At 41.8% G+C, this 23,909-nt stretch overlaps 1 protein-coding gene across 1 annotated transcript in view; it reads left to right on the top strand.

Annotated features, from left to right (window-relative positions):
* The window catches only part of ABLIM3 (actin binding LIM protein family member 3), a 171,168-nt gene that overhangs the window by 115,541 nt on the left and 31,718 nt on the right, over positions 1-23,909 (top strand). Inside the window, exons 7-10 of the mRNA XM_078150557.1 lie at positions 1,299-1,386; positions 13,860-13,918; positions 19,719-19,790; positions 21,090-21,245. Of these exons, the coding sequence (XP_078006683.1) occupies positions 1,299-1,386; positions 13,860-13,918; positions 19,719-19,790; positions 21,090-21,245 (375 nt within the window). The remainder of the gene's footprint in view (positions 1-1,298; positions 1,387-13,859; positions 13,919-19,718; positions 19,791-21,089; positions 21,246-23,909) is intronic.

The raw sequence follows: 23,909 nt of genomic DNA, 5'->3' as shown, positions 1-23,909 counted from the left end.
AGTTTGCTCATCACTAAAATGAGAGAATTTGACTAAGTTACTTCTAAGGTCTCTTCTGGCTCCAGATCTATGACCTCATGAATTGAATCCCTGTGGCTAATGTCGGGGGGGGGGCAATGATTGTGTACAGTTGTTAGTAGGCATATTCAGTTCCAAACTGAATGGAGATATTTAGAAGCATATTCCGTTTCAACTGCTTTAATGTAGTCTTACTGCAGGGGAATGATGCCTGGCTATAGGATTCTCTAGAGCAGTGGTTCTCAATGGGTGTGGTCCAGGAACTCTTAGGGGGGTCTGTGAGACCATTTCAGTGGGTCTGTGACATCAAAACTATTTTCATGATATTAAGACATTTTCATTTATAACATAGTAAAATAATCCACATAAACAAAAGTTCTTTAGGGGGTAGGGGAGTCTCCAATAATTTTTAATAGTGTAAAGGTTTCCTAAGACCAAAAACTTTAAGAACAACTGCTCTAAATTCATGACGATGGATGTGATAGTCAATTAAAGCAGACTTATAGCTTGTGTCCCATGGGAAAAGGGAAATGATTTAATAGTACTAGGTGTTCCTGTTGAGCTCCTTGGTTTTTCTCTGGGGCTTTTTACTCCCTGGGCAATCCTGACCATCTGAGAAATTGCCCTACCAGGAACTTCAAGAAGTATAATGGGGGCTTACTCTTATCTTGGGGATCTTCATCTTCTTCTCTAAAATAGTGTTGGGGATGGAAGGATGGTAAGAATTAGGATGAACTCTGTGTGTGTGTGTGTGTGTGTGTGTGTGTGTGTGTGTAGTAAAGAGGTGTGGCAAGGTGGGTGTGGGAGTGCCTCCAAAACAGTACAGCAGAAGGATATTGAGCTAGGCATTTGGACGCCTGGGTTCTGGTCCCAGTTCTGTAGTAGACTAGCTTTGTGACCTTTAACCAGTCACTTCCTTTAAATGGACTTTAGTTTCTTCCTTTGTATAATGAGGTGGTCAGACTAGATGATTGAAGGTCCAACCCAGCTCAGAATTCTCTAGCCATTGTTCCTCTGAATTGAGCTCTTCTGCCAGGGCTGGCGTAAAGGAGATGAGTCTAACACAAGAGCCCGCTGTGGAGAACAGCCCTGGGTTTGTTGCAGGTCCATAGGCTAGTGAGGTAATCCTGGATAGCTCCTGTTTATTTAAAGACAGGACCAAGAAGGCTTGAGATATTTAGCAGCTCACATATGAAGGTCACACAAGAGGGTCCAGCTGCCCTTTTCATCAGCTACCCTGCACCATTCTGAAGCCTACTTTTATCTTCCTATATCCATAGGCAGGAGGAAAACATTACCACCCAGCCTGTGCCAGATGTGTTCGCTGCCAGCAGATGTTCACAGAAGGAGAGGAGATGTACCTTACAGGTATGTACATCTGGGGGGGCAGAAGAAGGGAGGGGACACAGAAGCTCTGTGTGTGTGTGTGTGTGTGTGTGTGTCTGAATGAATGAAAGAAAAGCATTTATTAAGTGTTCACTCTGTGCCAAGACCTGTACTAAGCTCTGAGATACAAATATAATAGCAGAAAAGTCCCTGCCCTCAGGGAGCTTATATTCTAATGAGGGAAGCAACGTTGATGGATGGATAGATAGATAGATAGATAGATAGATAGATAGATAAATAGATGGATAGATAACTTATAAGAGAAAGACCCAGGTAAAGAGCCAAATTCAGTAATTTTCTATTAGATATGATATTTTTTTAATTAAGAAAAACATGTGTCCTTATTAACTAGGTAATATGTCATGGGGTTTTATACAGTGTCCTCACTGAAAAATTCTAGAAATGAGAAACCAACCATAGTCAATTTTCAATATGAAACTATTTGTGTTGAAGGATAGCTAGATTGACAGATATCTGGACTGGTGGTGAGAGAAGGTAATTATAGTAAGGGAAGTCAGAAAGACGGTGAGTAGAATGATGTAATAGTCCACTGACACATTTTTACCCCAGAGGTAAATTAGTGATTTAATAAAATTATCAGAGCAAGAAATCTAAGAAGGGAGGGAGCTCTTGCAGCGCCACTGGGCAGAAAATGCTCTGGAGGAGAGGTGGTTGCATGGCCTAAGACAGTTCCAAGTGGCTTAGCTCTTCCCAAGCATGGTCTCTAGAGGATGGAGCAGCAATGGGCAGCAGTAAGCGAAATGGCCAGCTGATAGGGAGAATCTATCTCCCAGATGCCCTATTTGTCCCTGTCCTTGTCTTTGCCTCCAAAATGCAATCATTTCTCAGCTGGCTATTGTGATGGCCACCACTTCCTCCTGTGGACCTACATGGGAGGAACCTCTCTTGGTTCCAATCATATTCTGCCTTGTATGAGTTATTTGTGCCTATGTCTCCTCCTCCTTACTATACGGTGAGCTCTCTGAGGGCAGGGACTGAGTCTTGCTCCTCTTTGTATTTCGTCTAGTGCCTAGTACATCTCTGAGGAGGATCACTATCCTTATCTCCAAATGTCTGAAAGGCCATCATGGAAAAAGAAGAATTAGACTTCTCTCTGTTGAAGTTAACAAGCAGGTAGACAGCAAGAGCTTAATATACAGGAGCAAACTGAGGTTCAAAGGGCTCACTGAGTCTTAGTGAGATAAGACCTGGGACTATAATCTGGCACTGGAAAGATATACTTTATTAAAAGCAAAGAACATAGGAAAATGGAGGTAGGGAGTATCATATATATGGATCTATTTGGAAGAAAAGGTACAGATATGTACTGGTAAAAGGAGTTCCCTTACCTTGAAGTTTCCTGTACCATAGAATATCCTCGGTCCAGTCCTTTTCCCTATCACAATACTTATATATGTCAATGTCATATCCCCTAAGAGAAGGTAAGCTACTTGAGGGCAGGGACTGTTTAATTGTTACCTCTTTATCTCAGTGCCCAGTGCTTAGTAGGCCCTTCATACATGCCTGTTGCTTGCTCGATGGACAATGATAGCTTTCTCCAAATATTTGAAGGACTGTCACATGGATGATGAAGGATTAGACTTTTTTTTCCATTTTGCCCTAAAAGGCAGAACTGGAAGCAATAAGCAAATGTTACAAAAAGGTAGATTTAGCTTAATAGAAGAAAAATTTCATACCATTGGTTTGTGTGTGTGGGGGGGAGTTAGGGAGGGGGTGGGAGGGGGGTAGTAAAGGAAGGAATCCAATCTGGAATTTCATCTGTGTAAAGAATTCCTGGTCTAGGGACAGCTAGGTGGCACAGTGGATAGAGCACCGGCCCTGAAGTCAGGAGAACCTGAGTTCAAATCTGACCTCAGACCAAACCCTTGACACTTACTAGCTGTGTGACCCTGGGCAAGTCACTTAACCTCAATTGCCTAAAAAGAAAAAAAAAAGAATTCTTGGTCTAGAAACTCTCTCTACCAATACATACTGGCAACTCAGCTCTAATTCGTAGCCTTAGAGAGTTGTCTCAGGCACCCAGAGATTAGAGGGTCATAGAGCCACACAGTATGAGCAAGAGGTAGGATTTGCATTTAGCTCTTCCTGATGCCAAGGCTGGCCCTCTATCTACTGCACCACAGTGTCTTTCTTCTAACAATGAAGCTATCCCAAAGTAGGATAGTCTGCCTTAGGAAGAGGTATCCAGAGAAAGGATGGATGAACACTTGGTCAGGTGTGTCACAGAGGGGACTCCTGTTTAGGGGTTGGACTAGCCGACTGTTGAGGTTTGTTCAGACACTGACATTGCATCATTCTGTGACAGACAGATTGGCGGTGGACATAAGAATTTTAATGATTAGAGTCTCAGAAGCTTCCAAACACTGGAATCACTCAAAGTCTTGCTGCGTGATGTTGGACAAATCACTTTAACAAAACAGAGACCAAGAGACAGAAGTGTGCTACAGCCAGCTCAAACTAGGTTGATGGAGCTGATTATTAAATTTTTAGTGTGAAACTTATGAGTGTTATGAGCACTTTTTTCCCTGGGGAGCCAGTTGTTAAACATCTACCAGCATACCACTAGCCAGAGAGGTCTCTATAAAATGAGGGGGTTGAATTAGATAGTCTGTAAGATCTATTTTAGCTCTGGTGTTCTGATTCAAGTCCCAGTGCTGACAGGCAAGTCACTTCATCTTCCTCAGCTTTGGTTTGCTTTTTCTTTTCTTCTTTTTTTTTTTTCTAGGCAATTGGGATTAAGTAACTTATCTAGTAAGTACCTGAGGCTGGATTTGAACTCGGGTCCTCCTGACTCCAGGGCTGGTGGCTCTATCCAATGTGTCACCTAGCTGCCTTTTTTTTAAATTGTACTACATGGGAGATGAGACTGAATAATCTAGGAATCAGAACCTCTCAGCCCCAGAAAGGACCTCAGAAGTCATCTAGACCAACGACCCGGAACACTCCATACTGCAACCCAAACCAGATTAAAATGTGATTGAGAAATATCTAACAAAATAAGTAAAAACACAATAGAACTTAGATAATGTTAATTTGTGGTTTTCTAAGTCAATACAGCAATGTTCTAGACTGTCTTCTGCCTGAAGAAGAATCCCCATTACAACAGGCCTGACAAGTACTCATTCAGCCTCTCCTTGAAAATATGAACCTCCTAGCTGTGTGACCCTGGGCAAGTCACTTAACCCCAATTGCCTCACCAAAAAGGAAAAAAAAAAGCTTCACTACCTACTGACACAACTTCACTACCATTGAAGAGTTCTAATTGCTTTCTTTACATGGAATAAAAATCTATCTCACTGCTACTTCCACTCCTTCCACTATAAAGCCAATTCAAAAGCAAAAAAAAGTTTCATATATCACAGTATCAAAAAATAAAATGAACATACCAAATGCATAAGCTGGTACTCTAATAAAGTACATGACCTATATGTTAGGTTCCTTCAGTGTAATCATAATAAAAGCATTTACATAGCACTTTACAAATATTGTCTCATTTAACTCTCACAGCATCCTTGTGAGGTAGGTGATATTAGGATCTCCATTTTACAGATGAAGAAACTAAGGCACAGAGAGGTTAAATGACTTGCCCAGGGTCACATAGCTTGTCACTGTCTAAGGCTGGATTCTAACTTAGATCTCCCTGACCAAAGGTTCAGCCTTGCATCAATCAGGTCTTCTCATCTCTTAGCTGAGGGTTTATACCAGGGGTGGGGAGCCTGTGGCCTCGAGGCCACACATGTCCTTCTAGGTCCTTGGGTACAGCCTTTTGACTGAGTCCAAGATTTACAGAACAAATCCTTTTAAGGGGATTTATTCTGTGAAATTTGGATTCAGTCAAAGGGCCTCACCTGAGGACCTAGAGGGCCACATGTGGCCTTGAGGCCGCAGATTCTCCACCCTGGCTCTACACAAATGTTATGAACTTCCAGAACAAATAGTCTGTAAGAGGAGGAGCAGTTCCGATCACTGTGGGAGCCATGTCTGCACCCAGCTCTGCATACAAGCGGTCTTTCCTTCCAACATATATGCATCCAATTGGTTGGCAAGCTTCTTTGTCTTAGGTATCATCTCCGGCACCAAGCAGAATGTGCTGAACCCCTCTTTCCTGAGAGAGTCTTTTGAATACATGTCTCTCGAAGAGTCAATTGAATCTGTCTCAATCAGTCAGTAAGCATTTACCAAGAGTCTGCTCTGTGCCAGCCATTGTACGAGTATCTAGGGATACGAAGAGAAAGAAAAAGACTGTCCCTCCTCTGAAGGACTTTATTTTCTAACAAGGGAGATGACACGGATATATGTAAATATATACAGAATAAATTATAAATAATGCAAAGGAGTGTGGGAGGGAAGGCATTAGCTACTGGGAGGATTAAGAAAAGCTTCCTGAAGAAGGTATGTCTTCAGCTATCTTGAAGGGAGAGAGGGATTCCAAGAGGCAGAAGATGATGGCTGCTCTACCTTGTGCTGGGGTGGTCCTACCTTATGTTAATATATCTCAGCCACTGAGTGCTGAGTTCCTGTCACTTCTAACTTGTGTCCAAATAATAATAATAATAATAACCCACGTTTATATTGTTTTATGGTTCATAAAGCCCTTTATAAATGTGTACGTGTGGATAGATGGACAGACAGAGAAATAGATAGATAGATAATTAGATAAATAGATAGATATGAAATATAACTTCATTTGATCCTCACAATAACCCTGAAAGGTAGGTGGTATTATTATTCCCGTAGGAATCAAGGCTGAGAGAAATTGCTTACTGTAACTGAGGTGTGATTTGAACTTTGGTCTTCCTGAGTTGAAGTCCAGCACTCTATCCTCTCTGACAAGAGAATATTCTGCAAGGATATAGGTGTCACTGACCTTGGGTCAAAGAGTCATCATCATCAGAGCAGCTAGGTGGCACAGTGAATAGAGCACCAGCCCTGGAGTCAGGAGGACCTGAGTTCTAATGTGGCCTCAGACACTTACTAGCTGTGTGACCCTGGGCAAGTCACTTAAACCCAGTTGCCTAAAAAAAAATCATTGTCAACTAGTCATTGTGTCTACAACACACCTAAGGCCTCAGGCAGTTCTCAGTACAAAATGCACAAGACTTTCCCAGCTTTATAGAGCAAGGGGTAACATCAGGCAACCACCCAATGAAAGCCGCCTGAGGAACTAGAATAGCGCGCTCTGCCACCAGGAGGCCTCACCGAGTTCTCTCACTCTACCTCCTATCAAAACATTCAGTTCTGCCGCAGTGGATAGAGCATTGGCCCTGGAGTCTGGAGGACCTGAGTTCAAATCCGGCCTCAGACACATAACACTGGCTGTGTGACCCTGGGCAAGTCACTTAACCCCAATTGCCGAAAAAAAAAAAAAACCAGAACCAAACGAAAAATAAAACATTCAGTTCTGCCAATAAAGAGACATTTTAGAGCATACTAGGTCTAGGTTTTTCCTGCTTTTACAAAGTCTCTATAGGAAGCCTTAGCACAGGAGAGATGGATGCCCATGTTGGGACCATTGGCAGCAACTGACGAAGTGCTGCCTTCTTACTCTTACATTTAACTTTCACGTCTCCCTGAATGTGTTAACATCATGACTGTTTTTCCCTCGGTCCCTGAACTTCATGGCCCGTCACATAAATGACTGAACTTTGGACGCTACTGGAGCAGTGATGTGGTTGAGCTCCAAGCCTTGCTCTGCCATGGAGGTCAGTCTAGAGTCACTGAGGATGAGGAAGTTGGTACAAAGGCGCTGAGGAGGATGAAACCAAATTATTTAACGAGTTATTGGTACAGTAGCTAGAGACAGAGGGCCGGACTTGGTTGGAGTCAGGAAGACCTGAGTTTGAATATTGTCTCTGGCATTCTTCCTAGCTGTGTGCCCTGGGAAGGTCATTTAACCTCTCTCAGTCACAGTTTCCTCATCTGTAAAATGGGAATATTAGCCCCTTTCACAGAGTTGTTAGAAGGATCCTTTGCAAACCTTAAAATGCAATATAAATGTTAGCTGTTATTACTTGTAGGGGAAACCTGGGCAAAATTCAGGAGAGAAGGGAAAGTCAGTCAGTCCAGGACACAAATCTGGCTAAGGTCACTCGAGCTGGAAGATTTGGTTTACTTGCTATTTTCCAGCAAACTTTTAAATGTACCCGGCCTTAGAGGCAGCATATAATTTATAATGGAAAGAGCGCTAGATTGGGGGAGGGGAGGCACCAGAGATCTTGGGTTTGTATCTCAGTTCTACTATATATTACATTCATGACTTTGGACAAGCATCCCCATTCTGGGCCTCAGTTTCCTTATCCATAAAATTGGGCATTAGATTAGACAATTTAGAAGCACTCTTCCAGTTCTAGACCCTGTAATATAATCACTCCCCATCTTTAGGGCTAATTCCTGTCTTTTCCCAAATAAATCAAGTCCTAGGTTTTAATTTCTCTTTAGTTCACACCCCCTAATTCCTGTCCCTCCAACTGACTTTTGGCCTTTTTTTTTTTGTCATATTCTTGCATCTAGCCTGGGCATGACGCTGGAGTTTGATTCCAGATCCCAAGCTTTCCTAGTCTTCTTCATCCTGTTACTTTCTGAGTCCTCGGTGCCAAAGAAACATGGCACGATGCTGACTCCTGATGGCGTCAGATGCTGAAAGAGTTAAGCTATGCAATATAGCTGACTGGCTTTATAACAGGGTGCAAGATTCCAGTGTCAAACCTAACCCAGAGCAGCTTCGGGGGGTGGGAAGTATTTTCTTCCCTGCATTTACAAAGGGTTTGTCACCTAAGGAGCCCAGCCATTCTCACTTTTGGGAGAGGGGCTATAATTACAGGGCTCTATCCCTCCCCCACACGTAGAGAGTTCATCTGTCGCAGGCTCTCTCTGCCTGAGGGGAATTAGAGTGACTCCCAGAGGATGGGGGCTCTGTTCGCCTGGCTATCTGTCAGTACCATGCCAACTCCGGGTGCTGTGTGGGTGGCAGGGAGGATCGTCCTTGCCAGCAGCAGTACATGTGACTATCACTGGCACCTCTCACTGCCAGTGCACTGGGGCCCACACAGCAACTCCCAACAATGGAAAGAAAATTATGCCATCCAAGGCAATGGGGGAAAGAACCGAGGAGACAAGGTTTGATCCCCATTTCTGCCAATAACTCACAATGGCACCTGTGAAAAATTGCTTAGCCTCTCACGACCTTAGTTTCTTCATCTGGAAAATGAGGTTACAGCCTGATCTCTGAGGTCTTTCTCAACTTTAATACTCAACATTCTCTTTTTGTTGTTCTGTTTAAAGCTGACATTTAACCACACACATTACTTCATTTAGGACCCAACTGTATGTATCGTCAATAACCATAAATACAATCAGAGAAATATATTTATCGATTTGTATAGCAGGTAGTCTGGAAGTAGAAGGCACACTGAACCGTAGACTGTAAAGAGTTGGAAGACACCGCAGAGAGCACCATAATGATAATTAAAATAACTCATATTGAAGGTTGGCAAGTACTTTACTTACATTATCTCCTTGGATCCTCACAATAATCCTGGGAGATAGGTGCTGTTATTATCTGATATTATGATGCCCATTTTACAGATGTGAAAATTAGATCACAAAGAAATTACTTGACAAGGGATACATAGCTAGTGAGCATCTGAGACAAGATTTGAACTCAGATCTTCTTGAATCCAAATCCAACCATCTATCCACTCCTCCATGTCATTCATTTAGTACATCATTTTGCAGTTGAATAATCTGAGGCCCATGGAGATGAAATGACTTGTCTGAGGTCTTACAGCCAGTGAGTGGCAGAGGTAGTCGCAGGACCTAGAAGTCCTAATCTAGGACTCTTTTCACTTCGTGCTGCAAGATATCACTTGCATCACATGCATCACTTCAAGAAATCCCGCAGCTAGCAGGTGGAAGCTTTATTTTTGCCTGTCAAGGACATGTGATCTGGGGTCCATGAACTTTTAAAAAAGATATTGTGATGGGGCAGCTAGGTGGTGCAGTGGATAGAGCACTGGCTCTGGAGTCAGGAGGACCTGAGTTCAAATCTGGCCTCAGACCAGACACTTGACATGTGCTAGCTGTGTGACCCTAAGCAAGTCACTTAACCCCAATTGCCTTGCCAAAACAAAAAAATTAAAAATTAAAAAAAATTTTGATAACAGTATTTCAATATATATAATTGATTTCCTTGGTAATCCTATGTAGGTGGCATGATAAATAGTGTTGACATTACAGTCAGAAAGATCTGAATTCAAATCCTGCCTCAGACACTTAGATACTTACTAGCTGTGTGACCTTATGCAAATCACTTAACCTCTTTTGGCTTCAGTTTTCTCATCCATAAAAGGGGGATAATAGTAATAGTCCCTACTTTGGGGACTTGTTGTGAGGATCCAGTGAGGTAATTTATGTAAAAAATAAACTTCCAAGAGCTATATATAAATGTGAACTAGCTATTATTTTATTTTTATGCATTTAAAACCATGATTCTGAGAATGGGTCCATAGGCTCCCTCAGATTCCCAGAGAAGTCTATGACACCAAAAAGGTTAAGAAACCCCTGCTTTATATGATTTTTTTTACAGGGGGGGAGTACCAGACCTATGGTTTCTTTGTCATAGGAAACACCTGCCGAGAAAGCTCTGCTGTCAATGTAAATGACATCTAGTCTGTAATTTGTAATCTTATAATGTTTCCCAGGGCATTGAGGGGTTGAATGATTTGCCCAGGGTCACAAAGCCAGTATGTGTCAGAGGTAGGGGTCAAACCCAGGTCTTCTTGATTCAGAGGTTGGATATCTATTCACTACACCCCAGTGTCTCTCCTATATAGGTTTACAAGTATGGAAATCATAGTTTTTCTTAACAATTAATTACTTAGACTACCACTAGGTAAGCTCTGTGCATTTGGAAGGAGAACGGGGTGGGGTGGTAGTCACTCTCTCATCATGGCTTGCAAGGTAGGCCTACATCTTTTGCAAATGACTTTGAAGGAGCCCATTATTCAGGAGGGAGAATGTCAGTAGAGGGCTTTTTAATACATCTAACTGAGCTGCTTTGAGCCTTTCCTTTGGCCTCTGAAATTAGGTCTTTTTCAGCCCTAACATTCCATCATCTGCACAGTCCCTTGAAACTCAGACATTCTATAATCCAAGTCTGATTCTAAATCCAGAAGATTCCAGGATATTCTGCATATGCCTGCTGTCCCTGGGTAATGGAGAGTGACTTCCTCACTAGCCACACCACTCCCAACCCCAGAGTCTATTGTAAAAGGGCCAGGAAGGGGACAAGCTCCTTCAGAACCAGGCTGGAACAGTCTCTACTTTGTTATGCCTTCAGAAGGGGGAAGATGCCAGGAAGAGAAGAGACAGGCGGGGTCCTTGGCTTTTATTTCTGGTGTAGCCAAAGTTCCTTTTTTTTTCCTGCTTGTCACCCACATGACCTCCCTAAGAGGTCATCAGTATTCATTTCCCCCATTTATGGACAAGGAAAACAAGTCATGGGAAGAGTTCAAAGCAGCGATTATTGTTCATTTAAGAAGTCCCTGCTCCTAGAAGAATGGAGCCGTAGTTCTGGGACCTTAGAGCCCAACCTCTTCATTTTGTAGATAAGGAAACTGAGGCCTAGTGAGAGGAAATAATTTGCCCAATGCAATACAGAAGATTACTGGCATATTAGGGACTTAATTGTAAGGTCTACTGATACCCAGATCAGGGCTCTTTCAAATATACCACATAGCTGCTTAAAAGATCACTGAAGCAAACAAATCAAAGAAAGTCTTAAATTGAATTCTAAGATAACTTTCAGCTCTAAAATTAAGTGTTTCATGTTCAAAGGTCTTTTATAGCTTTCATAGTATGCTTTCTATATTCTAACACTTTATGTTTGAAGGTCCCTTCCACTCTATGACGCGCTATGGTTTATGTTCTAAGCTCCCTTCCAGCAATGACATTCTATGTTCTAAGTGCCCTCCCAGCTCTGACATAGAATTCCCTAGTATCATCTGAAAGGACAATACAAAAGCATAGAATCCTACCCTGGAAAAAAAAAATCCCAGAGACATTAAGGCCTGAAGGAAGAGGGATATATAGAGAGTGATGGCTAATACCAGACTATTGTCAGAGGGATTTCTGGTTGTTTCTATGGAGAGAGTGGGAGATTCTGTCTGTAGTAACTGCCAATTCCTCCCCAGGGTTTTAATGAAAAGGATTGCTAGAGTATGGAGAGACTGCCTACTCATGCTGATAAAACTATAGATCTTTCAAATAACTATTCCTAGAACATCAGTAATTAAAACAATAACAACAATATTAATGACTTACATTTCTTTGGGAACATAAGACATACAAATCACTGTTTTCCCACAATTGTATGGGGGTAGGTAGTGTAAGTACTATTATGACCATTTATGATAAGTTTACTGAGACCCAAAGAGCTAAAGTCATGTGTCAAGGGTCACACAGCTAGAAAGTAATAGAACTGATATTTGAAATCAGGACTTCAGTACCCAAGTCCACCTCTTTTCCTTAACATTAATCTGCAGCCAAACTGGCTACTAACTATTCCTAAAAACACCTTATATTTCCAGCATCTATGTCTTTGCTCAAACTGTTCCATCTCCCTTAAATGTTCTTCTCCCCACTCCTAACACAACTTTTTTTCTTTGCAAAATCCTTCTTTCCTTCTAAGCCCTCTCAGATGCCACTTCCTATGTGAAGCCTTCTTTGATCTTCCCAATTAGATGTGACTGCTCTTTCATATGAACCTTCACATTGCTACGTAGTTATCTTGTTTGTATCTATATATGTGCTGGCTTTTATTTTAGACATATGAACCTTTATTTTATTTTCCCTTTGGAAGTGAGAACTCTGAGAGCCAAGACCACATCTAATTTACCTTTTTATCCTGGTTTGAAGCCTGGGGTTATAATCAGTGGACTTGGACTCAAATCTTAGCTCTATTATTTATTGCACTGTGACCTTGGGAAAATCACTTCCCTGACCTGGACTTCAGTTTCCTCATTAATGAATGGAAAAAATCATAATTAAAGGGGGGCAGCTAGGTGGCACAGTGAATAGAGATCTGGCCTTGGAGTCAGGAGGACCTGAGTTCAAATCCAGCCTCAGACACTTAATACTTACTAGCTGTGTGACCCTGGGCAAGTCACTTAACCCCTATCACCTCACCAAAAAACAAAAAATTTTAAGAAATCATAATTAAGCACTTGGTGTGTGTCAGCACTGGGGATACATATACAAAAAGCAAAAAATTCCCAGCCCTCAAGGAGATTACATTTTAGTTAGGGAAAACAATGCACATATGAAAGTAGTGGCCAGAAAATTAGGGAATGAACAGTGTTTGGTTTGAGAAATCACAAGACTTGGGGGTGAGTGGAACCATAGCAGATTCAATGGCCATATCCTTTCCAGAAGCAATGGTAGTATTATATAATGACTTTCCATAAAGAAGCAGGGAAAATCAGGAGGGAGCACAGCATATGTGCAGCAGTAGGGAAGGTAGCAAGAAGATAGCCAAGGAGGATGATCAGTGATACGTGAAACACAGTCTGGGGCCTGGGGCTGGCTACATATAGTGGATCCTGTCTTGAGCTAATTATCTTCACAGTCTCTTCTGCCTCTAAATCTGATGCTATGAGCCTATGACTCAAAGAATATCAGAGGAGGGAAGAACCCCAGAAGTCATGTTACCCAACTTGTATCTGAGCAGAAATTCCTTCTGCAATATCCAGTGCTCATTCAAGACCTCTAGTCACAGGGAGCTCACTACCTCCTGAGGCAGGCCATTGCACTTGGATCAGCCCTAATTGTAAAATGTTTCCTCCTACTGGGCAAAGATTTGTCTCTCTATGGCACTCCCACCAGCACCCCTCACACAGACACTGCTCCCCTAGTTCTGCCCTGTAGTGTCAAACAAAACAAGCCTAATCCCTCTTCCATATGACAACCTTTCAAAATCTTAAGACATTGATCACATTTCCCCAGTAGACTTTTTTTTAAAGCTAAACATCCCCCTTTTCCTTTAGTCAACCCTGGTACGGCATGGTTTCTAGGACCCCTAGCATCCTGGTCACCTAACCCTGGTACGGTATGGTTTCTAGGACCCCTAGCATCCTGGTCACCTTTCTCTGAACAAGCTCTGCCTCATTAATGTATTTCTTCTGTTTGGGCACTCTGAATTGCTCACAACAGTCCAACTGTGGTCTCACTAGGGGAGAGAACAACAGGAGTGTCACCACCCCTCTACCTCCACAGTGGAGCTAGGCTTCAATTCCTTCAGCCTCAGATCACATGAGCTCAATTAGTTTGTTGAATGAATAAATGAGTGAGTGAATCAATGATGAATGAATTGGGATGCAGCACAGAATAAGGATGAATTTGGACATCTCTAAATGTGTGTTGTTCTCCTGGGTTGCTAGGTTCTGAGGTATGGCACCCTATCTGTAAACAGGCAGCCCGAGCAGAGAAGAAATTAAAGGTAAGCAAATATAGGTAATGACAAGTGATGGGGACCTAGATGTATTCCTGGTTCACCCAACCACTGTCTGAATCCATGTGAATGGATACAGCCTGCTTGGTACCTGACACAGGTGAGGAGACAGAAACCCAATTCTACTTATTAAATCTGTGAGCTGCGACAAAGTATTTTGCCTCTCTCTATTTTCTGTTCTCTCATCTGTAAAGTAAAGGAAATGGACTGGGAAGCCTAAGTCCGTTTCAAGGCTAAAACTATGACTGTGTGTACCCAAAGGAGCCTTACATCCTTGGATTAGGATTCTGAATTTAGTACTCACCTCCATTTTGCGCAGTACATATGATTTAGTGGAAACAACATGGGAGTCAAAGTATCAGTAATTGTATCCTGGTTCTGTTACTTCATTACCAATGTCAAGTCACTTCCCCATTCTGGATCTGTTTACTTACACAGGTAACATAGTGGATTAGAGATATGGACAGATTTTATGAGATCATTTGATTTGATTTAGAGATTTTTATGGATTTGGAGAACCTGAGTTCAAATCCTACTTCAGATACTTAGTAGCTATGTGATCCTGAGCAAGTCTCTTAATTGTTGCCAGCCTCAGTTTTCTTATCTGCAAAATGGGGATTAAATAGACCTTACCTCCAGAGTTATTGTGAAGATTAAAAGAAATAAAACATATAAAGTGCTTTGCAAACCTTAAGGCATTCTATAAATCTTAGCAATTATTATTATTATCATTATTCTCATCTGAAAGTAAACTCTTTAAGATCTCTTCCAAATTTAAATCTTATTAAACCCTTCTGGATACAGGAGAGCTGAAGTAGATATAAGCTTTCCTACCCTTCCTGTCTCTCTATTATTTAGTAGCCCAGCTGAGCCATTGACCTATCCCTTCCTCAGCACAGGGGAATCTGACAATAGCAATCTATTGCCTGTGCAGAACACTTTCTAGCTTAAGAAGTTTCATCTTACTCAGTGTTTCATTTGATCCTCACCATAGCCTTGTAAAGCAGTTCAAAGGGTTATGTTTGGTTTGTTTGTTTGTTTCTTTGTTTTGTGCTGGAGCTAGGCTCCAGTGCAGTTTCCAGTGTGTTTGAGGGAATTAGCACTCCCTAAAGGACATCTGCATGTCATGTCCTCAAAATAAATCTAGCCAGACTGACTTCGGGCAGTTTCTCGTTTGCGGCCCTTAAGCAACCTAGAACAGCCCCTGATTCCCTACTGCCACCCCCATCAACGTGCCTCCCTCGACACACATTAACCAAAAGAAATTGGCTACTAGGGATCCTGGCTGTCCCAGGAATACAGAAAATAAGATTCATCTGCTTGAGGCTGAGGCCTGAGGTACTGACCCCCAGCATACTCATTCATGGGTAAGGAGAGCGTTGGGACCGCCATTAAGTACCATGGTAGCAGACTTTCTCAGGGTTCCAAGTATCATTTAAGTTCTTTTACTCTATACATACACAGAGTACCCCCTCCTCAGCAACTCCCCAGAAAAACCACTGAGAATCATCAGCATTGGCCCAACATTGCTGGTTTATGCAGTCTCCCACCCACTATACTACTTAGCTTGCGGAATGGGGTTAGGGGTAGCTAATCTCAGAATCAACCACAGTTCTGCAAATCAGAGGAGGTTTACAATTTGAGACAAGGAAGACAACTGAATCCAGAGATAGGGGACTTTTCTTTGATCCCTAGTTCTGCTTCCCTTATGATGTTTCTCCTCTTTGGATCTTTTTCCTCTTCTAAAATGAGGGGATGGACCTAGATGATTCCAAAGGTCCCTGCAAGCCTCAAATCCTGTAATCCTATGGCATGCATTCTCTGAGCTCCCCAGGCAAGCTCCTCTGAGTTCCTCTTCTTTATGGAAGAGCCACAGCAGTGGAAGTCCCTACTGCCACTCGCTATGCTGTCCTGTTGGGGGACCACTTGTGCCACTATCTACCCAGTGCCTACCCAGTCAGAGCCCATCCTTCCCTCTCAATTTCTCTGCTTGGAGGAGCAGCTGCCAGATCCACAGTGTTCCTTGGAAACTGTCAAACTATTGCCAGCTCATGAGCCATACTTACAGTTGTTTCCAAGCAGATGTTTCAAGGTTTTATATCATAAAATCGTCCACTAAATGGTAATGATATTATATGTCGTTACATAGATGACATAACCCAAGGAGATCTTTGGATTTTTATATTATAAAGTCCCTCACTAAATAAAAATGATTTTATATATGATGGCATATGTTATACACAATTATATAATGATTATATAGCACTTTAAAGTTTGCAAAGCATTTTATAGACAGTAACCCATTTGATTCCCCAACAACTCTGTGAGTTAGATGCTATTATTATCCTCATTTTATAGATGAGGAAACTCAGACTGAAAGGTCAATTGATTTTTATAGGTCAACATGGCTAGTATTTAATAATAATTAATATTTATGTAATGTTCCGAGTTTTGCAAAATACTTTATAACACACACATATGTATTATATATGCATATATACATACATATATACTTACATACGCACACACATATTATCCCATTTGCTCCTCACTACTTACCCTGTGGGCTAAGTCATATTATTATCCACATTTTATAGATAGGGAAACTGAAGCCAAGTTGTTAAGAGATTTGTCCAGGGTCACACAGTAATAATAACAGCTAATATTACATAATGCTTTAAGATTTGCAAAGCTCTTTCCACATATTCTTATGTGCCCTTTACAACAATTCCATGTGATAGATAGTAAAATTATGCCCATTTTCTTTAAGGAGAAACTGAGGCTGAGTGGTCAAGTGACGTATCCAGATTTATGCAGCTAGTAAGTGATGGGGGCAGTATTCAAACCTGAGTTTTCCTGACTCTCAGTCAGATATCCACTAGTTACCTTCTGGTGCCTCATCATGATATAGAACTAGGGTCATGAAGGCTTAACAAGTAGAGAATAAATTCTAGTATGTAGCTGATTCCAAGCTGCAGAGACCCAGTGACAACCATGTGTCTTTTATTCAATGACCAGACTATCTAGACCCAGAGAAGCCCATCATCTGGAGCTAATCCAACAGGAAATGAAGTCTTTGAGCCACAAAAACTCATCAAGGCACTCATTAAGGCATAGGGAAGGCTGCTGTTCATATCAATGGAGGGGATACCCATATTGGTAAAACCACAAATCCTAGAAGCATTGAAGTATTTTCAAAAAAAGATCTCCACTAAAAAACAAAAAATTTAAAAAAACAAAGCAAAACTCTTCCAATGTCCCATCATGATATGGAGGTAACCCTCCTAAGCTCTTGAAGTATCTGTGCCAACAGCACTCAGACTCTGGGAGGTTCTACCAATGTTCTAGCCATGAACCATGTGTCTTATCTGAGGTAGAGGCTAGCTAATTCTGCTACCTGGCTCACCACCAAAGGGTTGGCAACCTAAGGGTAAATTCTTAGGCTCACAGTACCTTTTGAAGTCATTCACTAATGTGTGAAGGGATTATGATCTATAGAGAGCACCCTTACTGATTCCAGGCTTTTAAAAATATTAAATATATCATGAGGAATGAGTAAAGTGTAGAATTACCATCAGATTTAATCAAATTATATATGTTCATTGTATTGCATCTGGGAAATAAATGTTAACTAATTAGTAAAGGTGGTGGTGCGAATGGTGGTGGTGGTGGTGGTGGTGATGATGATGATGATGAAAATGAAGACTCTTGCTGGTGTTTTAGAATTTACAAAGCACTGTTCATTCTCTCCTTTTATTCTCCAATCAACCTTGTGAGGTAGGTAAGGCTAGTGTTATTATCCGCGTTTCAGAAATGAGTAAATTGAAACTCAAGGAGGGGAAGGGACTTGGCCAAGATTCTACAATGAATACATTGCAGATCTAGGATCCAAAACCAGATTTCAAGGTTACCAGTCTTGAGCTCTTTCTGCTGCTGGGCAGAATTAATGTACCATTAATTGATCAGAGATCAGAAGGTTAACTCCCAATGAGCAAGTCATTTGACATTTTTATTAACATAAGGAAGGCCTCATTAAGGGTCCAGTGATAGATTAAGAACATAAACAAATCTAAATTCTGCTCAACAGAATTTAGATCCTTTCATTTTGACTCATTCATATTCAGATATTGATAAGGATAGGGATCAGATATTGATAACTAGTTGTTAATTGGTTGGAAAATGCAAGAAAAATATAAAACTGGCTCCATAGGATTTTTAGTAATATCTCAGATTTTTTGAAGGATTTCAGCCTGGACAAGCCAGGACCTTCAGGTGGCTAGGAATCTAGAGTAATAGTCTCCAAGTAGTCTTGAGTATACTCCTAATTATGTAAATTTATTTATTTATAAGTTATATGGATATATTACTATACTAATAATTATATACATTATAAAACACAAAAACAGATATCTAAAAAGAATTCAATAGAGATTAAATAATATTTGAACCTAGAGTCAATGGGAGCCACTGAAGTTTATTGAGTAAGTGATATGAAAATATCTAGGCTTTAGAAAAGTCATTTCCACCACTGTGTGGAGAATGATTGCAGTGGGAAAAGATGAGTCAAAGAGACCAATTTAGAGGCTATTGCAATAGTTCAGGTTAGAGGTGATGCAAGATTTGAGCTCAAGTGGTTACTTTGTGAGTAGACAGAAGAGGAAAGATGGCAGAAATTTTGTGGATGTAGGTGGCATAGTGGATAGAGCACCAGGCCTAGAGTGGGGAATATCTGAGTTCAAATTCAGACTCAGACACTTACTAGCTGTGTGACCTTGGACAAGGCATTTAACCCTGTTTGCTTCAGTTTCCTCACCTGTAAAATGGGCTGGAGAAGGAAATGACAAACTGCTCCAGTATCTTTGCCAAAACAAAACACAAATGGGGTCATGAAAAGTCAGATACTACTGAGCAACAAACTTTAAAAGAAACAATACAATTTGGCAAATGATTAGATATGCAGAGTGAGTGAGAGTGAGGTCTCCATAGTGACACTGAGATTTTGAACCTGGGTGACTGGAAAGATAGTGGTGCCCTGAATAGTGATAGGGAAGTTAACGAGAGACACGGGTTTGAGGGCAGAGATAATGTAGTGAGATCTGTGATGCATAGGCAGCTCTGTCCCACAAAATATGAAAAGGGGTGGAGAAGAGGCTCTTGCTCACCAGCCTCTGCCCCAAAGTACAGAGAGAGCCAGGGGACGCCTGCTGCAGCTGCTGAGATGATCTGGGGGAAAGGATATGTGTGTTGCTTGAGGGGTGGGAGGCAAGAGATGATTTTCCCAGCAGTGCAGATGCTATTGCAGGTGCCTGGGTGTAGGTTGGGATGTCACTGTCCTGAGGGACCCACAAAGGCAGAAAGGGAAAGGATGCAAGCTTGCACTGTGAGGGGGAGAGCAAGGCTCGCATTGGCTAGTGAGAGCCAGCTTTTAAAATTTCCACGTGAACATTCACACCTTGGACATTGGCAAATGCTACAAATGAGGGCTTGATTTATTGTCTTCTTGACCGTCCAGAGTCAAGAAGGTGATGGAGGAATGTTAATAGTGCAGAGGAAACCCAAAAGCGTATCCTGTTTTCAGAGAGTCATTTGTTAAACAGTGACCAGCACACTCCTGGAAGACCGCAGGAATGTGGCTGTGCAGTGGGGTCCAACCCGTCTTCCCACCCTCCAGCTGATTGATCATGCCCCTCTTGGGATCATATCATGGTGTCCCACGTTGAAGACCATTGATCTAGCATGTCTGTGCCATGAATTCAAAAGTCCTCACCTTTCTCTCTTCTCTACACAGCACAGGAGGACATCTGAGACTTCCATTTCCCCACCTGGCTCCAGCATTGGGTCCCCCAACAGAATCATCTGCGTATGTATCCCTTCTAGATGTGACTTCCACCAACCCCTCTGTGTCCCCCAGGGCTTTTTTCTAAGTGCTTAAAAGAAAGGGAATGGAGATAAAAAGGACTGCAAAGATGCCAGCTGGGGGTGGGCTGAGGACAATAACGGTATCATTGGCAAGAGGGCAGACAAACTCATACACCCCACAAAGACCAGGAAGAGATAAACTTACTGTCAACAAATGCACTGACCAAAAGGCATTTATTAAGTGCTTGCTGTGTGCTCTGCCCTGGGCATCCAAATACAGAGCTCCTACTTTCAAGAAGCTTGTAAGTCTGATGTTGGGTAAATCACATCCCATCTCTGGGCCTCAGTGTTTTGACCTGTAAAATGAGGAGTTGGGCTATGTAATCCTTAAAGTCCATTTTAGCTCTAAACCGTGATTCTTTGGTTAAGAACATTTGGGAGAAGAAAAAATGAAGTTTTGGGGTAGGCTACAGATGTGGGGGCCAAGGCAGGGAATAAGATGACACAAGGTAGAGTAAAGGTATCACTACAAAGTCATCCCAAGCAGATGTATCTGTCATCTTTTATTCTTTGGGCTATCAAAGTCCAAACTTATGACAGATAGGAGAAAGGGACCAAGCCAATAAATACTCCAGTAGAGTAATAAACTCTAAGAGGCCCTAAGGGAATGTCTGAGTTTCAATTTTTCTACATTTCTAGAATATGAGCATCCCTCTATATCCAAATATATATTTGCCTGCTCCCTTTCCCAGGGGCACTTTATGTACAATTACCCTCTTAAGCCTTAGATTCTTTTTTAAAATTTTTATTTATAACTTTTTTTTAATATCACTGTCACTTTCCAATGACCCATCCCCTTCTTCCCAGCAAAGAAGCCTCCCCTATGATAAATGTGAACAATACAAACAAATCAACACTTCAGACATATCTGAAAATGTGTGCCTCATTTTGCATCTAGAGGGTCCACCACCTCTCTGCTAAGAGGAGGGAAGTGTACTTCATCTTCAGTGTTAAGACTTAGTTTCCTCATTTGCCATTCCTTGTTCTCTGTCCCAAAGTCCCTTCCAGCTCTGACGTTCCGTGTCCTAAAGTCATGTCTACATGTCTAGCTTTGTAATTCTGAGATTCTGCTCAAGCCTCCTCTTCTACCTCTGAGGAGTGTGTGGTTGGAAATATGCCCTGCCTTTCTCTTTTAGGACTTCAGCGTGAGCCCCAGCCCTCACCTCCTCTCTGTTGTAAGCATTTGCCTTTCCTTTTACCTTCCTTCTCTTTGCCTGTCTCTGTCTCTCCCTCTCTCCAGGCCAAAGTGGATAATGAGATCCTTAATTACAAAGATCTGGCAGCTCTTCCCAAGATTAAGGCTATCTATGAGGTCCAGCGCCCAGACCTCATTTCCTATGAACCCTATCACAGATACACCTCCGATGAGATGCTGGAGAGATATAGCTATGGGGAGGTACTATATCTCACCTATTCTAAGGGGGTGGGGAGGGATCATTAAGATCTGCTGGTGTAGTAAAGCACATTGGATGTGGAGACCAAGGGTGTAGGCTCAAATCCCAACTCTGCTACTGTACAATACCTTATAATGTTAACTCTTATGCTTCTATGATCTGAAGTGGGACAGCAATGCACACCAGAAAGTATAAGAGGCAGGGAACCAGGAAACCTAGGTTTGAGTTCTCCTTCTCCCACAGTCTATGTGAGTGTGACCTTGGACAAGTCATTTTAATTCAAAAATAATAACTCAACTAATATTATCAGTCATCTGCTAAGCACAGTGACAGTAACAATTGCAAAATAATTTCTACTCTCAGTGAGTTTACGTTCTCCTAAGTGGGGTGGGGAGACACACAATAGGTAAATGGACAAATAAATAAAAGATAATTTTAGGAGGGAGAAAGCATTAATGACTGGGGGGGATCAGAAACAACTTTTCATAGAATATTACACCCACCTGAACTGAGCCTAGAAGGAAGACGAGGGTTGTGAGAAGCAGAGATGAGCAACGGATGCCCTCCGACATGAGAGACAGCATGAGACAGCCTACGAGACAGACCACACACAGAGAACAGAATGAATAGTGAATTTAGGAAATAGCTAGTAGCCCAGTTTGTCTGGATCATAGAATTCATGAAGGGTAATGTCAGGATGGAAAATAAAATAGTAAGAGCCTGATTGAGGAGAAGTTTAAATGTCAGGCTAAATTTATATTTCACTCTAGAGGCAATGGGGAACCAATGGAGATTTTTTTTTAACAGGGAAGTGATGTAGTAAGACTGGTGCCTCATAAATGAATGAATGAATGTATATTATTTTATAATATAGCCATAATTTGTAAAAATAAATAAAAATAATTTAATAAATAAGAGAAAATATTCTTTTGGGGATCTTTGAGGTGAACTAGTACTGTGGGAACCAGGTAAAGCCTCCTGCAGAAGGTGGTCCTTGAGCTAAGTCTTGAAGGAAGTCAGGGAAACTAAGAGGTGGAGGTAAGCAGGGAGAATATTTCATGCACAGCCAGGGCAAAGGCACGGAGATGAGAGATGAAAGATCATGTTAGAGGAACTGTAAATAGGCCAGTGTAGCTGGCTCTGAGTGCATGGAAGAAAGCAAAGTGGATGAAGATTGAAAACATAAGAAGGGGCTAGATTATGAAGAATTTTAAATGCTGAACAGAGAAGTTTGTGTTTGACCTTGAAGGTCATAGGAAGCCACTGGTTATCATGGGAGCAGGGGTGAAGGTGACATGGTCAGAGCTATGCACTAGAAAAATCACCTTGGCAGCTGAATGAGAATGGACTGGAGTGGGCAGAGAGAAAGGGGGACCAATTAGAAGGCTATTGCAATGTTCCAGCAGGAGGTGGTAAGGGCCTGGCCTGAACTAGTGTGGCTATGTAAGGAGAGAGAAGGGGATGTATGTACAAGGTGTTATGACGGTAGAAACACGATGCTTGCTAACTGATTCCATATATAGGATGAAAGTGACGAGTTGAGGAGAACACTGGGGGCACCCTTAACAATGTTATGAAAATGCACAAGCGAGGAGAGTTTGAGGAAAAGGATAAGTTCTCTTTTGGACTTTTGAGTCTGAGATGTCTCTGTGATATCCCATTCAGGATGTCATGACTGTAACTGAGCAGAGAAATTAGGACTGTATAAATAGATCTTGGAATCATCTGCATCAAGATGATAATTTAATCCATCAGAGCTGATGAGATCACCAAGTAACTTAGCATAGAGCAAAAAGAGAAGACAGAACCCAAGATGGAGCTTTGCAGGATATCCACCTTTGGTTCAGGTAAGATAGATAAACAGTCAGCCAGGGCAACTGAGAAAGATCTAAGATAAGGAGGGGAAAAAAGTGTCTGAAAGACCTGAAAGGTCACAAAATTGAAAATAAAACCTCTCCAGAGGAGAAAGAGGTCAACGGTGTCAAATGCTGCAAAGAGGTCAAGAAGGATCAGTATTAGGGTGTGGGGGGGGAAGAAGCATTAGATATGGCAATTAAGAGATCACAAGTAGCTTAGGTACAATACACATTTCTCAGCTTGGCATTTAAAGCCCTTTTACAATATGGCTCCAGGCTGCCTTCCTAGACTTTTCACATTTCTTCCTGTCTCAGTACATTGCAGCTGCTTTGGGGGGACCTGGAGGTTTCCCCAGAAGAAGCAAACCAGCCAGTGATGTAACAGGACTTTTGCTATGAGCAAATTTTACTTCATGTAAGCAAAGGCAACTAAGTGGAGGGATTAGGTGGAGTGAAATCAGGATGAGAAAGAGAGAAAGGGAAAAGAGGCAAGGATTTCTCAGACTAGAGGCTCTCTCTCACTACAGACATGGCTAGAATGCCTGTGATGGCAGGATACACAATGTCCCTCCTTGGCAGAGATGATCCTTAGGCCTCGAAGGATGAGAAAGTGGATCAATTATCCCTCCCACAGAGATAACCTGGTAACCAAGTTAAGTCAGACTCTTGGTCCCTCTTTGAGGTGTTAGGTAGAAGGATTAGCACTCTGTTGGGCCCTAAAGCACAAAACTTGTAAGCTTGGGTGGAATTTTCAGGGAGCCAATAGAAGGGTCATAGAATTATAGATTTAGAGCTGGAAGACTTCAGAGG

This window comes from Phascolarctos cinereus, unplaced genomic scaffold (genome assembly GCF_003287225.1).
Source record: "Phascolarctos cinereus isolate Bilbo 61053 unplaced genomic scaffold, phaCin_HiC Scaffold_2;HRSCAF=192, whole genome shotgun sequence".
Lineage (NCBI taxonomy): Eukaryota > Metazoa > Chordata > Mammalia > Diprotodontia > Phascolarctidae > Phascolarctos > Phascolarctos cinereus.
Note: the sequence above shows the minus strand (reverse complement) of the source record. Positions and strands in the feature narration are given on the sequence as shown.